The 15,731-nt window shown below is 49.2% G+C and overlaps 1 protein-coding gene across 2 annotated transcripts in view; it reads right to left on the reverse strand.

Moving 5' to 3' along the window:
• MTCH1 (mitochondrial carrier 1) overlaps window positions 1-15,731 on the reverse strand; it is a 1,187,755-nt gene that overhangs the window by 833,140 nt on the left and 338,884 nt on the right. Inside the window, exon 4 of one of the 2 annotated variants that reach the window (XM_069633419.1) lies at window positions 14,961-15,038. The exons of the other annotated variant lie outside the window; for it this stretch is intronic. Within the exon in view, the coding sequence (XP_069489520.1) occupies window positions 14,961-15,038 (78 nt within the window). The remainder of the gene's footprint in view (window positions 1-14,960; window positions 15,039-15,731) is intronic. 2 annotated transcript variants of the gene reach the window in all.

Below are 15,731 nucleotides of genomic sequence, written 5' to 3' on the forward strand. Positions count from 1 at the left end.
GGGAGGTATTCCCGCGCTGGGGAATTTGCTACATAATTAGCTCGGATAATGGCACACATTTTTTCAATGATCTCTTCAAGGAAGTAACAGCGTTGCTAGGAATCAAACACAAATTATACTCGATTTACCATCCGCAAAGTAATGGCTTAGTTAAGAAATTCAACGGCCTCCTGAAGGGGAGGTTGTCAAAATCGTGCTACTCACTTAAAAAGAACTGGGTGCACAGTCTGCTTTTGGCCTTGTTCGAGCTGAGAAATCAGCCCAGCAAGGACCACCATCGGTCACCACACGAAATAGTGACAGGAAGGCGCATGCATACAGCTCACTCACCACTGCGCAGACATTCAGATGCCCATAGAAGCGCCACAGTACTAGGTGAAGACTTTAATGAATACTTCACAAAGCTCACCAAAGCGGCCCGTATGATAGCAAGACAACCTGCACCCCTTTCACACACGAGAAAGAAAAGGAAACAACAAAATTGACAGACGAGATCCCAACTGGTCAATTAACGCCAGGAGACATGGTGTATGTGAGGAGTTTCGTGCGTAGGTGGAATGCCCCAAGATTTCATGGCCCATAAGAAGTAGTGTTTTGTACACCGTGGCAGTGAAGGTAAAGGCCCTGAAATATTGGATACATTTAACAGACGTACGAAAAGCCTATGACAATGTCACACAGAGGGAGGACGAAGGGGTACAACAACCAGAAGTAGTGTAACAGTAGATGAAGAGAAAGAAATGTACTGCATCCTATCATTACATAATGGTCTAAATTGAAAAGAAATAAACTGAAAAAGATGACTGTGTAGCATGAAAAATTGATATAACTTTGAAAATGTAACATGAAGCTCTCTCTCTCTATCTCTCTAACGTCTACATATTTGTTGTAAGGTTGCTTAATACACTTTTTTGTTTCAATGTATAGGAGAAACCATGGCAAAGAACGGGCAGCCCGCACAGAATAATGTTAGGACAGACCGAAACCGCAACAAGAATTTTGATCTGCGCAGATATTTGTATGAGTGTGGTCTGTTTGTGTGTGCAGTTATATTCTTTACAATGATGTTCGGACTAACCTTCTATTGGGCAAGTACATTCCTCTCTATCGAGATGAATGAGGGGGGAGGGAATGGAACCAACAACGGAACAAGCATGGTGTCATGATGCCTACCTCCAAGGAGCCAGGTCCGACCCAGCGACCCCAGAGGCAGGCATCATTTCCCCCAGGGGAGTGCCAGCGGGCCCAAGCTCATGTTGGACCTGTGTCCTGGCGACTTAGGCGCCAGGCTCATAAAGCTAGACATGTGTTCAAGTGTTTTCATGTGCACTTACCTGATGCAGACCATGCTGCCACATCCAGGCCCTCTTGAGGCCTGAATGGAACTACTTTACCTGTGGGACTACTTTCCACCCGGGTGTGGTCGGGTAAGGATACATACCTGATTGGAGGAAGGATACACACTTGGGACTTCTTACAAAGCTATTTAAACCACACCCGATCAGCAACTCACGCTTCGCGTTGTTCTGCTCCTCGCAGCTGGACACTCACCGTGTCAGCTCCTGCATCTGGACTTCAGCCACGCCTGTCAGCATCCTGGGTCACCTGCAAAGGGAGACAAGAGACCTTACCAGCTAAATCTGCACCACGGAGACATCACCGACGATCCTGAAAGGGAAGACATTATTTTTAAAAAGCATTTCGTTACGATCGCTGCAGCGCTGCATTTCATCACCTTTCCTGGGTTCCTCCATCTTCAGCAGCGATCATCCGGATACACAGCCACTTCCCAGAGCCTAGAGAAAAAGACAAGAATAAGAGGTGAGAGAAGGAAGGGAATAAGACTTACCTCATTTCATTTCGGGTCTTGCCGCTTCCAGGCATTTTCCGGACCCCGGCCCCTATGGGGAAAAAAGACAAAGACATTGAATGAGGGTATGCAAAGTCAGTTCCCGAGCGCTCACCCAGAACTAACCTGCCATTTACTGGAACTGCACGTTTCACTTTGGGTTGGTGCCATATCTCCGGCATTCCGAACCCCGGCCCCTAAGGGGAAAAAAGACAAACATTAGCGCTTGCTGCAAAAAGACAATGAACGTTATTATTGAGCTTGGACTTTTGAACTTGCAACAGAACTTTTACAGAGCCTTACCTGAATAGTCAAGCTTACCTGAACTCCCATCAATCCTCAATCCAGTGAAGTAACTGGGTTTCAACGCGCCCCTGCATCAGAAGCAGGATGGAGAGCTCATCCTTCCTGACCCTAAGGTGAGACTTCACGGGGAATCGTGGAAGGGTATCGTGGTGGGTTGGAAGAGAGTGGGAGGCTTGATCATAACTCAGTCAGTAGGTAATACTCCCTTTTCACGCACAGGGGAATATTCCTGCGAGCCGGAGAAGCCAGAGTAGAGGGCCCTTCCTGTCCATCTTCAGAGTCCTGCGCTTCACCATTGAAGAAGCATCAGCACCCAAAGCCAGACCTGCGCCTCCCTGGGAATCTGGTGAGCGTTACACATGGTGAAGGGGAAAAGGATGGTTAAAGAAGGGGCTTATTTAATATGGGATGGCTTCCAGCTTGTATGGGGTTATGACACCCACCCTGAACATGCACAGCACCCCGATGACACCAGTACCCCACGCCCAACTCTCCCACACAATGCTTCTGAATATAATATTCATGGGTTAAATGATCGAAAACCCTCTGTTTTATCATGGTAGTACAACACCACTGCCACCCTGGCCTCACCAACAATCACTTCACTCATACAAAATGAGTCACCCGTAAGCAGGAAGGAAGAAAATGATGAGATGTCTGAAAGATTTCTGGCCTTATATAATGAGTGGGAAAAGGGGGGGCGGGCAACCGGGGTACAACGCTGCAAGCAGCAAGAAATGCGAAGAGCTATATCAAAAGCAACCGAAGGAGGAGGGAGGTTGGGAGGAGAAAATATGACACATATTCTGGCCTGGGGCTAGACATAATAGAAGACCCTAGACACCCACATCAGTGAAATAAATGGTATGCGGATATGAGCTCCACCGCAAAACAGACAACTAATGAGAGTTGTTATGCATGTTCCTTGATTCCCCACGCCTCAGGCACACCTAAGGTACTACTGCCTCAAGAATTGCCTCTTGCAGACACCCAGTGTCTCCTTCATCTCACCCTATGTAGAATTAAAACACCTTCCAGGCACACACAGTATCTTTTGAAATGCTGCAAAACGAAAAGAATTACGACTCAAGAGCTAAAGGAGTGATATGTCTGAAAGAACCCTTTTTCGTGATTAAGGGGACATTGCTTTCAGAAAATAAATGGAAGGATGAAGTAATAACATGCAAAGCAGAAGCATTACGAGGATTGCCAGCAGAGAAACTACAATGGGTCGAGAAAACCTGCACACCTGTTTGGACGGAACATATCACAAAGTTAACATGGGTGACAGCTATAGAAAAGCCCTTCAAGCTGCAAAAAGAAATATCCTAAGAACTATGCTTCAATGGTGAGGGGAAAAACAACATGGGCACAAATAAGAGATGCAATCGGACACTCAGTATCCCAGACATGAAGAAAGGGACAGCAGCACTTATGGACACTTAGTGGGTCTGCGGTAAACAGGCATACCTACACCTCCCACAGTCTTGGAGGGGCACATGTTCTCTGGCGACGCTGCACTCAGCCCTGATGGTGATCCCAGAAAGTCACATTGAAGGAGGAAAGGGATTACAAGCCGACCGTCGCCCAGAAAATCCACAATCCGCAGAAGAACCACCACTGTATGCCCTATCAACGGACAACGCACATGGTGTGATATCGCAAAAGCAGAGATCGTCCAACTACATATCCAAAGCCTCCTCAGATCTGTTGGCACAGATCCCTGACAAGTACCGGCCGTTCAACTCCGCTGAAACCTTCTTTGCCTCCCTCGTCCCGAGTATCCAGGCGTGAGCCAACGCAGAATGGCTCCAATTCACGAACTGGGAGTTGATCCAACTGGCCAATGACACTGAAGAAGGGTTCAACGTGATCAAGGTGGAGCAAAGGGCCCTAAGGCTAATGACAATGCAGAACAGGTATGTCTTAGACCTGTTGAGGGCGATGGATGGAGGTGTCTGCTGAAAAATCGGGGGTGCTTGCTGCACATTCGTGCCTTCTGAAGACGCGGATAATGCAACACTATCACACGTTATTGCGGCAGTGCACAATTTGGGGGAGCGGATGAAGACAGAAGGTGGAGTGGACCCGAGCTCTTGGCGTGACAACCTTTTTTCCTGGGTACCATCCTGGCTAGGATTGACTATCAAAATGCTGGTACCCATCATCGTATTTTTACTACTGATTTTTTGTGCCAGCTAGGTCTTCGGTGCTGTGCAAACGCAATCCCTAATGGTGCAATGATGATGGTGACAATGGGCAATGCTAGAGGAACAGCACAGATCATGCAGGAGGCGCAAGTACAGACCGGTGAGGATCCCGAACCCAAGTATAGAATGGTACCGTTATACTACGACGGGGATATAGTAGACAGATTATACCACAACACAATAAAAGAGCCCATGGAACTAGAATGATATAAAGAGGTATGGGTAGATCTGGAGGGAGATGGGGGATGTATATATATATGACCTGCACACCAGACGAATATGTGAGGAGGGGGGAAAGTCTCAGAGGGGTGTGTAGAGCCTGTATGCCAATAAAAGGGACACTGGCATGGGATGAAGCGGTTGTGAATGAAAAGGAACGCCAGAGGTTGGGTGAGTTGCAGTATTCGTTACTTAAGTAATGAAAGGGGGGAAATGTATCGAAGGAAAGGTCTGTAGGAACCGCCTCCTCTGCACTGCCCACCTACGTGAGGCTCATGACTCGTCCGCAGCCCCCCATGCACCTGGGCCCGGGAGGCAGGGTGGCTGCGGACCGACACGTGAGCCTGCACGGCCATCAGCCTGGCATAACATAGACACCGTTTTGTAATAAGCAAGACTCCATTGTGTACTGAACCCAGGCCCATGCAGAATAGCTGGCGTACAAAACTGCGGCTTAGCCCCCACTTGACCGCACACAGAGAGGCCTGCACTTCCCCCAGCCTCCACCCCATGGTAGATCCGCTGCAAGCCCGTTCTCACAAGCAACTAGACAAGAACAAGCAACAGAACAAACACTGTATCACTTTCCTTCCGCAGTACATCATTGCCCTAGGACTGACCGCACTCGTAGTAGGAGTCTGGAAAAGAACAAAAAACCATCCCCCTCAAACACACCCCGACCCCGTGTCTAACCCCTGCACAGGTAATATATGGTGTCCCTGACCCCCCTGTTCAGTTTCCCAGATAATGTGTTAACCACATATACTAAATCCTTGAGTCTCTCAGCCTTATTCCTGTTGCCCAAGAATGTGAAGTAATCAATGGTAAATGTATAATAAAGGCTACTTATGTTAAAGCAAAGTGACCTCGCATACCCTCAAGATGCTTTCATATTCTAAGGTCCAGTGTATAACTACTCGAAATATTTACCCTGTGCCATCCAATGTTTGCTGCTATTGTAAAAAGGATAAGTGAAAAAGCAATATATAAAATGCTTGTGTATGATGTAACTAAATGTGATGTATTTCACGTAAGCCACGCAGGGCATCGAATCAGTTTATAGTATAATTGAAACGTTACATTAATATGCTGCTTTCGTGCTCCTGAGGGTATCACCCAACCTGATACTACCTCATGTTTTAGTCCTCCGCCGCTTTCATGAATTACAAGTATTAAGACCGACTAATGTTATGTACTGTATGTGATATTGGCAATACTCTATTTGTTATGGATTTAGTAATATAGACAAAGGTAAACGACAGAAATTTGTAATTTCCCAAATGTTCCCAGCCTTAACATTTATCCCCTCCAATGGTATAGTGTGCCGCCCCGTGAATAGAGAGTTGCTTACTGCTACAAGGCCATCTCCCCCTCCTCCCGCCAAGGCCCGCAGGGGCTCGCTGGTGAACGAGCTGCACAGCCTCCCCTCCCCACATTCCTGCTGGACCCGCTTCAAGTATTTACCTCCCCCATGGCAGAGACCGCCTTGGCTAGGCCAAATGAATTATGAGCTACCTGGTTCTAAATCCCACCGCCTTTGAGGTGCCAGTTAGGTGCCCCCATTGACCCAATGGTACCCCAGTTCACCCCAAATCCAACAGACCACAAAGGCAGTTATCCGTCCTTGTGCAAACATCCCTCAGAGTCATCCTTTACTACACCAAACAGAGTAAAATGATGAAGACCGCCTGACCCATGCCCCCTGATAAGATACCTGGTCCCACGTGACTGGACCCCTTGCAACTGATAATGTTATGATGATGTTTAGAAACAGCCTTGTATTGCATATTGTTTTCCTGTGTCCCCACCTAGGTATTAGGTTAATGTGTTAGAAGTTTTAAATAACAACTTGGTATAAATGAATGTGATGAATGGGTATGAAAGGCCACAATGCCAAGTTTCTAGAACTATCGTGGTGAATCTTCGTTGACAGCCAGCGCTCACGAGCTCCACCCCAACAATGAGCCCAGCTGACCCAAGCACGTCGGGATGCCACCACGTGGATCTCCACCAATCATGGAGCACCGAACCTATAGCCAGACATCGCCATCCAATCCCCAAGACTCTGTGGCCGCTATAGCTTACCTCATGCATGACGTGTATTTGTAATATAACTGACTGTCTTTGCTATTGTCAGTCAGAGCGCTCTCGGAGTTTGCAGAGTCCTTTGCATGCCCTATTGGATTTAGATAAAAGCCTTTTAACTTCACCCGCACTTGGTCGTGGTCTCATTCCCTCCTGGGGTGTGTACTTTATTGCCTCTCATTACGGGAGGTTTCCTACCTCATTGGGGGACGCTTACTTTCACGCATTATCAGTCTCTCCAAAAACAATCACTCCATTCAAACTCACTGGAAAGCAGTCAATGGTTTACTCCAATGCTCTACCACGAACCCCACTCTACCGAAATCAGCTTCAGACTTATCAACTTAGTTACTAAATTTTCCAAGTCTAGTGAACTCTAAGTGACTTCCATCGTCACTTCCAAATACTGAATAGAGTTTAAGGTAGCGCAGTCCCTCAAGCCTCAGAGCGGCTGGGTCTTGGGTTGACCGAGTAATGCTAGGACCACAGAGACTGCCAGACTGTGCAGGCACGCCAATTTTAGATCCGCCCAGGACTGAAGGAAAGAAATGAGATTCTCTGTTTGCCCGCTTGTCTGCAGTCTGATCAGATCCTGCTGAGAGTTCCTCGCTGCACTGTCACCTTTTTATATAAAACCTTATTACTTTGCTCTGCAGCCTGACTTCTGAAATAATATCTTTTGGGAATATTTTAAACTACCATGTGCATGTTCGGTCCCACCCTACTCGTGAAACATTTAAGAAGGGGTTACATCTACACACAAAAATTACCCCTGGGACATGCTTAATAGCACTTTAAGAAATGTACAAAAAATTATAAGTTTCTCCACGTAGTGACTAACATACTATTAGTACATAGTCCCTTTCCCTCCATACCGTCCCTTCCAACAGACGTGAGACAGAACCTTTTTCACCAGAAAATAAAACCTTCTTCCACTTTAAATTTAGAGGCGCGTGGGGATGCGGCCCAAGGAGCATGCACTGCCCTGACTGCGCCCTCCGGCGCCACACCTCAGTCCCCATTGACGCGTCGACAATAGATTTAACATTGCCTAATGACACCAGTATTATTAGGGGGGTGGTTGGTAGGATGTATGGAGGAAAGAGGACTATGGACTATGAGTATGTTAGCCACTACGGTGAGCAACTTATAATTACTCTTACGTCCCGTCCCCTTTTCTCCATACTGTATGGGTGATTACAACTGAATGTAGCCCCAGGGTGGAGAGGAGACCCACCTTAAGCAAATAGGTTCCCGAGAACCGCCTGTCTGAAGGCCGCATCAGATCTAGAGACGGCATCCAAACATTGATACTTACAGAAAGCCAAGGGATAGGCCCAAGTGGCCGCCCTGCTGCTTATGACTTGCCAAGGGACATGGCGCTGGAATGCGATGGCCGTTGCCTTGGCACAGACTGCGTGGGCATGCATGTTGGCCGGAAGTGGCTTTTTCTGACCCTCGTACGCTTCTTTGATGGCAGAAACCACCCAGTGGGATATGGAAGCCTTAGAGGCCTGATAGCCTGGTTTTGAGCCTCCGAAAGTGACAAACAGGGCATCCGACTTACAGAAGCCCTTGGTCCTGTCCAAGTAGAATTTTAGGGCATGCCTGACATCCATGCAGTGCAGCACTCTGTGCTTCGTCCTTGGGATCGGGAAAAATGTAGGAAGGACTATTTCCTCGTTCAAGAGGAAGGCAGACGGAACCTTGGGCAGAAATGACGGGTGCGTCCGCATAACTACCTTGTCCTTGTGAAAGGTGGTATATGGGTCTGATTCTGCTGACTCTTCGAGCCGAGTAAGACCGACTAGTAAGACTGTCTTGATGTGACCAGCCTGATGTCCGCAGACGCCATTAGCTCGAATGGTTTGTGCGCCAGAGCGCCCAAGACTATGTTAAGGTCCCACACAGGGTGCGGTCTCTTGATGGGCGGGTACAGCCTAGCAAGACCCGTCAGATGTTTCTTGACTATATGGTTGGAGGAGGAGAAAATGCCCTCCTCCGAGTTCCTGTAGCCCCAATGACTGCAATGTATGAGCGGTAGGTGTCCACCTGCACGCCTGAATAAGCGAGGTGCACCGAAAAGGAGAGCATGTCGTCCAAAGTACACGCCAAGGGGTTGATACCCTTGGAGTCTGCCCAGTGGCAGAATCTGGTCCATTTGCTTTTGTACTGGGCCCTGGTGGCTTTGCTCCTGGCGCCCTGTATGATCTCCAGATTGGCCTGTGAGAGGCTAAGGTGCCGAAGCGTTACCTGCTCAGGTGCCACGCTGTGAGGGCTAGTTTCCCTGGGGCAGGGTGGATAACTCTGCCCCCCTGCTGCGCCAGAAGATGTGCTGGGCCCATCAGAAGGTGAATCGGGGGCACCTCCGAGAGGCTGAGAAGCTCTGAAAACCATGGCTTGGCCAGCCACCATGGAGATATCTGAATAATGAGGAGTTGGCGAGACTCCCTGATTTTGCAAATTACCCTGTTGATCAGGGGTGTGGACGGAAAGGCACAGGCTTTCATGCCGGTCCACTGGAGGTGAAATGCGTCACCCAGAGAGCCGGGGCCCTGACCTTGCCAGAATGCAAACTGGGGACACTTCTTGTGGTGCCAGGTGGCAAAGAGATCCACGTGGGGATGACCCCACCTGCTGAAGATTTCCTGAAGATTTCCTGAAGAATGAGGTTGTTTAGCTGCCACTCGTAATTGTCCGCTCCCAGCCTGTCGAGCTTGTCCGCTTCCAGGTTGGATTCCGCCACGAGGTGGACTGCCGTGAGGTAGATGTCGTTTTCTAGGACCCATTGCCACATGCTGATCGCCAGCCTGCACAGAGGAGGGGATCTGAGAAGTGGTAGGAATGCTCCGAGCGCTAGCCAGATGGCGTTCACCTCCAACCAATTGATGTGGTATTCCTGCTCCTGTCGAGTCCAAGTGCTGTGGACCGAGAGGCCATCCAGCGTGGCTCCCCAGCCCTCGAGCAAGGAGTCTTTGGTGATGGTGGCCTGCGGGGAAGGTGGCCGAAAGGGCTTCCCCATCCGTAGGTTGCAGTCCTTGGACCACCATGCTAGGTCCGGGTGGAGAGATGGAGGGATGTTGATGATCTCGGATTGAGAGCCCCTATCCTGGTTCCATGAGGCCGCAAAGTGCAGCTGAATCCTCCTCATCCTTAGTCTCATGTGCGGAAAGGCTAGTAGGAGCACTGCAAGTAGACCCAGAAGATGTTGGTACCACCATGCCGAGATAACTTCTCTGCTGAGGAAGTGGGCGGTGGCCCTCTTCATGGCCGAGTTTTTGTCTTCCGACGGGAAGACCTTCTCTGAGCATGTGTCCCAGATGAGGCCCAGGAAGGTCCAAGTCTACGTGGGCTGGAGCTGTGACTTCTTGAGATTGAGCGAGAAGCCCAGATTATGTAGTGTGTTCATAAGGGCATGGGAAGAGTGGTGAACTGCTTCCGGAGATGAAGCCCTGATGAGCCAGCTGTCGAGGTGTGGGTAGATGTGGAGACCCTGCGCTCTGAGGAGAGCCGCCACAGCATTCATGAGTCTGGTAAAGACCCTGGGGGCCGAGTTGAGGCCAAAAGTCAGGGCCTTGTATTGAAAGTGGTTGCCCATGACCCTGAATCGTAGGAAAGAATGATGGGGCTGGCAAATCGGGACGTGTAGGTACGCGTCCTTCAGATCCAGGGAAAACATCCATTCTCCCTAGTCCAATTTCTCTGCAATAAAAGCTGGTGTAACCATCTTGAATTTTTTCAGGGGTAAGAAAGATTGAGGGTGGAAAGGTCCAGCACAACTCTCAGACCCAACTGGTTCTTCTTCTGAATGGCGAAAATCCTGGAGTAAAAGCCAAAGCCTCGCTGGGAGGCTGGGACTTCCTCCACAGCCTGGCTCTCTACGAACGACCGGATCTCCACCAAAAGAGTTGCAGTCCCAACCTGTGGGAGTGGAGGGGAGGAGGGAGGAGAGGCTGGGATACGAAGGCAGTACCCTGTGGATACTACGGATACTACGTGGATACTACGGATAGGATCCAGGGTTCTGTGAAATTCTGGCGCCAGAACTGTTCATGGAGAGCAAGCCTGTCCCCCACCGGAGACACGTGGACCCGAAGGGGCGTGTCATGCCTTCTTTCCCTAGGAGGCTGACACTGAGGAGGGGGATTGGAAAAAGCCCTTACCCCCCCCCCCTTTTTGTTGCTTGCGCAGGCTCTGAGATGGCAAGCGGTCCGGCTGCCTGGATGTGCGTTCCTGGAAGCCGCAGAACCCTCCATATGTATGACCCCTTTCCGAGCGCTGCTGAGATTGGGTGTACAACTTGGGCGTGGTATTTGTAAGGATGGATAAAGACTTTGCCATTTGTGAGCTGTTTTTCTTTTTGTCCAGCTCTTCCTCTGTAGAGGAGTGGAAGAGCCCCCCCCCCCCAAACGGTAGATTTAGAATGCGCTCCTGGACATCCAGGTTGAATTTCGTTGCCCGGAGCCAGTCTGTTCTTCTTATGTCCGTGGCAATACAGATGGCCCGGCCTGAGGTATCAATAGGAGCCACTGTGGCGTTGCTGGCTCTGGGTGGGGAGTTCCGGGAGGAAGTCCGCAACTTCCCGCCAGAATCTTTGGTTAGTGGCAGCCAGCATGGAATCTGCGTTGGCCTGACGAAGATGCAAGGATGCGTTGGAATAGAGTTTCTTGCCGTGCGCCTCCAAGATCTTCTCCTCCTTGTTTAGCAGCTCCGCAGAGGAGGAGGCTGAGGAGGACTGAGGCGCGGAGTATAGTGATGCCGCAGCGATCACCGACAAGTGTGGCTGAGGATGGGCCGAGAGCAAGAGTGTATCCCCCTCCATCTGCCTGTACTTGGCGTCCAGGCATCGATTGACCGACTGGGCCGAGTGGGGTTTGAGCGAGCCCTTCTTGGCCAGGTAGACTACATTGGTCTGTATAGGAATCCCCGATTTGGCAGAGGGGCGTCGAGTGAGGACTTCAGCCAGAACCCCTTCTGCCGGCTGCTCGACCTCAGGTTGGGGGTGGGGGGGGGTGCAGGTATTCCGCCAGACTAGCAAGACGTTTGTAGAAGGTCCTGTCTGAGGATGGCGTGTCCGGATCTTCCTCCTCATCCGTATCCTGCGGAGCTGGAGGATCCTGTGGAGGGGGAGTAGTTGGCGCCTGAAGCTGGGGGTACAGAGCCCGCGGCCGGTGGCTGAGGAGGCTGCGGTGGAGTCCCCTGTGGAGTCGGCTGGGGAGCCGGAGGAGGTGGCTGCGCCAGGGCCTGGGGCGTCGGCGGAGGCATCTGTGGTGGGTGCCTCTAGCATTGCGGGGAGGACTTCCCTGATGGCGTCTTTGATGAGAACCCCCATCTGAGGTGCCTTCATGAGGCAGAGGAACTTCTTGAAGAGCACCTCCTCACTGGCCAAAGAGGTGGCAGGGGGTGCCGATGGGGTAGCGGGGAGCTGCTGGAACCGCTGCATACCCTGTCCATATGGACGCAAAGGAAAGCTGCTCTGTGCAAATGAAGGGTAGACTGTAGGCCACGTACCTGGTTGAGGCCAGTCCCACCTTGACACTGAAATTATGGAATGGCGTTGGACGGGTGCCTCTTTCTGGCGCGGAGGCCATTTTGTCGAGCTGCTTACCAAGTGCCTGCAATGTGGTGCTCGGCCCGCTGGGCCCTGCCTCGTCCAAGACTCTTGCTTGTGGATCACAAGGCCTACCCTGCTCCTCGGGCCTTGACCTGGTAGGTGTGACACCCTCGACCCGGGGGTCGGTAGAGCTGCGTTTAGGCGCCGCCTCGGACGTATTGCCAGTATTAGGGCATAGTCCCTCAGATATATTGCCGGTATTAGGGAGTAGCCCCTCTGCCATGGTGCCCATTTAAAGGACGGAGCCCCTCGGGTGTAGACCCGGTAAAAGAACCCTCTGGTCCCTCAACACTGCGCCCGGCAGGATCTGAGGATCCCTTGACCCGAAGGCCGGTAGCTGAAGCAGCCTTGGTGCACGTGTCGGTAGAAGGACCTGGCCGGTCCCTCCGCACGGGAGAGTCCCTGGGAAGGAGTTTCCCTTGTGGGGGAAACGCTGAAAAATATCGGCCCTACCTTGGGCCTGGTTCGATGCTTCACGGCGTTCTTGAGATCCTCTCGAGGTGACCTCTGGTAGCGCTCCCTCCACCAGGCTAATCTGTTCTTCAGCGCCTTCTAGGACAACGAGTCACACGACGAACACGATTGCCAACCGTGGTCTGGGCCAAGGCAACGTAGGCAGAGGGCGTGGGGGTCTGGAGTTGGGAAGAGCCTGTTGCAGGATGGACACCTGCTGAACCCTGTAGAAGTCGACATGCGCCGGGGAGGAGCGTGACACCTGAGGACTGAGTACCTGAATAGATAAGACAAAAAGAAAAAGTATCTGAGCGTTGAATTACATGGTCGAAGCCACACTCAGGAGCGCTGGTGAATTCAGCCCGTTCTCGTCGACGCGGAAAAGGGGACTGAGGTGTGGCACCGGAGGGCGGAGTCAGGGCAGTGCATGCTTCCTGGGCTGCACCCCCGCGTGCCTCTAAATTTAAAGGGGAAGAATGTTTTTTTTTCTGGTGAAAAAGGTTCCGTCTCCCGTCCCTTGGAAGGGACGCCCATACCGTATGGAGGAAAGGGGACCGGACGTAAGAGTACCTACACAAAAACAACTGGGTCCAATAAATGGCAATGCAGAAGTTAATTAAAACAAAGGTGGGATCTCTTAAGTGGTTCCTTTTGAGCATCTACTTAATTCAGTTGGACCATTTCTATTTTGAGATATTGGATTTTTGGAGGTAAAGTGTAGGAGTTAACTTTGCCTTCAGAAATCAGAGGTAATACCGTCAAAAATCCCCAATGGACTCCATCAAATGTGGATTTACACTGCCAAACCACCACTTGTAATCTGGTGGTGTTACCAACAGAGGTAAAACCTCCAGTGGCAATACCACCAGACCAAGTGGCCGTAACGGTAACACCATTTGGTGGTATCTCAGCGGTGTTACAGCTGAGATATCCCCAAACTCGTAATCAGCCCCCATTGTGCTGTAAAGCAAAATGCTTTTTATGAAAACATAACAGTCTACATGTACATGCTTTTATAAAACAGGGGAACAAACCCAAGCAAAATTGTTATCTTATTAAATACCCTTTCGAAAAAAGAAATGAACCGCTGGTAATAAGCTGTGCTACTTATTCCATGTAAGATTGCCTAATACGAATGAGAAATACAGTATGCCTGCTGTGCATGGATGCATATTTGTTTTCATTCAGATAATACTGTTGGAAGTTAAATGGTAGAAAGCGGCAGAAAGGACAACGTTAAACATCATCAGAAAAGCAATAAAAATGAGGATGTATTACTTTGCAGAGCAGTTTGAGGCCCAGCAAAGTAAAATTCTTCCGCTATGGAAGCCCATTAACCTGATGCAAATAATGTTAAGGGGACATTGAAGTCAGATGTGAGAATACAACACACAGTCACAAGGATTCCTTCACAAGTTTTTACTGTTTGCACCACTGCCTTTTTATAATTTGAGTAAACACATAAGTAATGATAATGAATAACAATATAGGCAATCTCAAATAGATATTTTTAATTCTCAATCTTCAAATAGTAGGTGGACTTTGCTGACATGTATTTCGACCTTTAAACTCAAGGTCCTCCTCAGGTCTAATAATTCACTCAGTGATCTCAGATGTAGACCAGTAATCATCAAATATTTTCAAATGTATTCAAAGTCCTCATTACTTATGTGTTTTCTCACATTGTAAAAAGGCAGTGGCACAAACGCGAAAATCTTGTGTAGTTCAGATTTGATTGCTTCACTGGCTTGAAGCCATCTCCTTTTCCCCATTTTGCAGCCTATCAGTGACAAACTTGTATTATTTAGTGGCTACTTAAATCTCGAGGTGGTCAGCGCAGTGGAACATTAGCCAGTTTCTCAAGGTTCTTTCTAAAGTTTGCACTTGTATAATCTGAACACTCGCATCAAAGGTTCAATGGGACACACGGGCGTTGTCTTTCTGTGACATGCGGCAACATGGCCTTCATAGCATGAGTCTGGAGAGGGTATGGTCATGGCCAGAGCACTGGAATGTATGTATGTATCTATCTAGAATGCCATCCTCCCCTTCTTCACATTGAAGGCGTTCGTTTTCAGCCAAAGTTGGTGTGAGAAGCACCAAAGAGCCAAAACCTAAAATTGAAACTTCCCATTTGATGCAGCAATTCCATCAACCTAAAATGAAATGTTTTATGGACTGATGCATAGGTTTCTGAAACAAATGACAAAGCATCAGTTCTCACCTCTTTCGCCACCTTCTTAAGTGATGTTTTGAGATCATCACTATTTGAAACATGCTCCATATCTTCCAAAGGGTAGGCCTGTGAAGCCAAATAGAATGAAAATGTAAATGAAGCAGATATATGAGAGAGAAAAAATGAGGAATGGAGACAGTAGATTAAGGTTGGAAAAGGGTGAAGTAGTAATGGCAAGGAGAGCAACACAGAAATTATAGATACAAAATCAATATGAAAGATTGCAGGTGCCTGTTCTTTTTAAAGGGGTCAGGCCAGAAAACAGCTAAAGATGGCAATACTAATACAAGTAAAAGCAGGCAATTATGAGAGTGGTGCAAAGAGTTGGAAAAGTCAATGAGACTTAAGCAAAATGTTGATCTCTACTCTTCCTGTGAGGTTGAATGTCCTTAGAGGTCTCTGGTGCAAAGCTGCTTTCTTTTTCTCTGTCTAGACTGATTTACTTACTTTTTTCCCTCATGCGACCTCAAGGCCTCAGTAGGGATATCAATTTCGTACGAGCCTACGAGACACTAAAATTCTCAGGGTGAGTGTGCGCCAATATCGCCTTATTTTCATGTGCGAGTCTTCACGCACAGCTGACTACAGCCTGCTGTACCGCCATGGTGTATACTGTTAGGGCGAATTCTCTGTAAAGGCTAATTTCCCAAACCTAGTGAGTCCCCCAGCAGCTTTGCTGGATTTTTGGGGTTTATTTTTTTCTCCTGCTAAGAGTGAGACTCTTTTTCTGCCACTCTTAGACATGATTTGAGGGGTTCC

This window comes from Ambystoma mexicanum, chromosome 13, assembly GCF_040938575.1.
Source record: "Ambystoma mexicanum isolate Mex_15411 chromosome 13, UKY_AmexF1_1, whole genome shotgun sequence".
Classification (NCBI taxonomy): Eukaryota; Metazoa; Chordata; class Amphibia; order Caudata; family Ambystomatidae; genus Ambystoma; species Ambystoma mexicanum.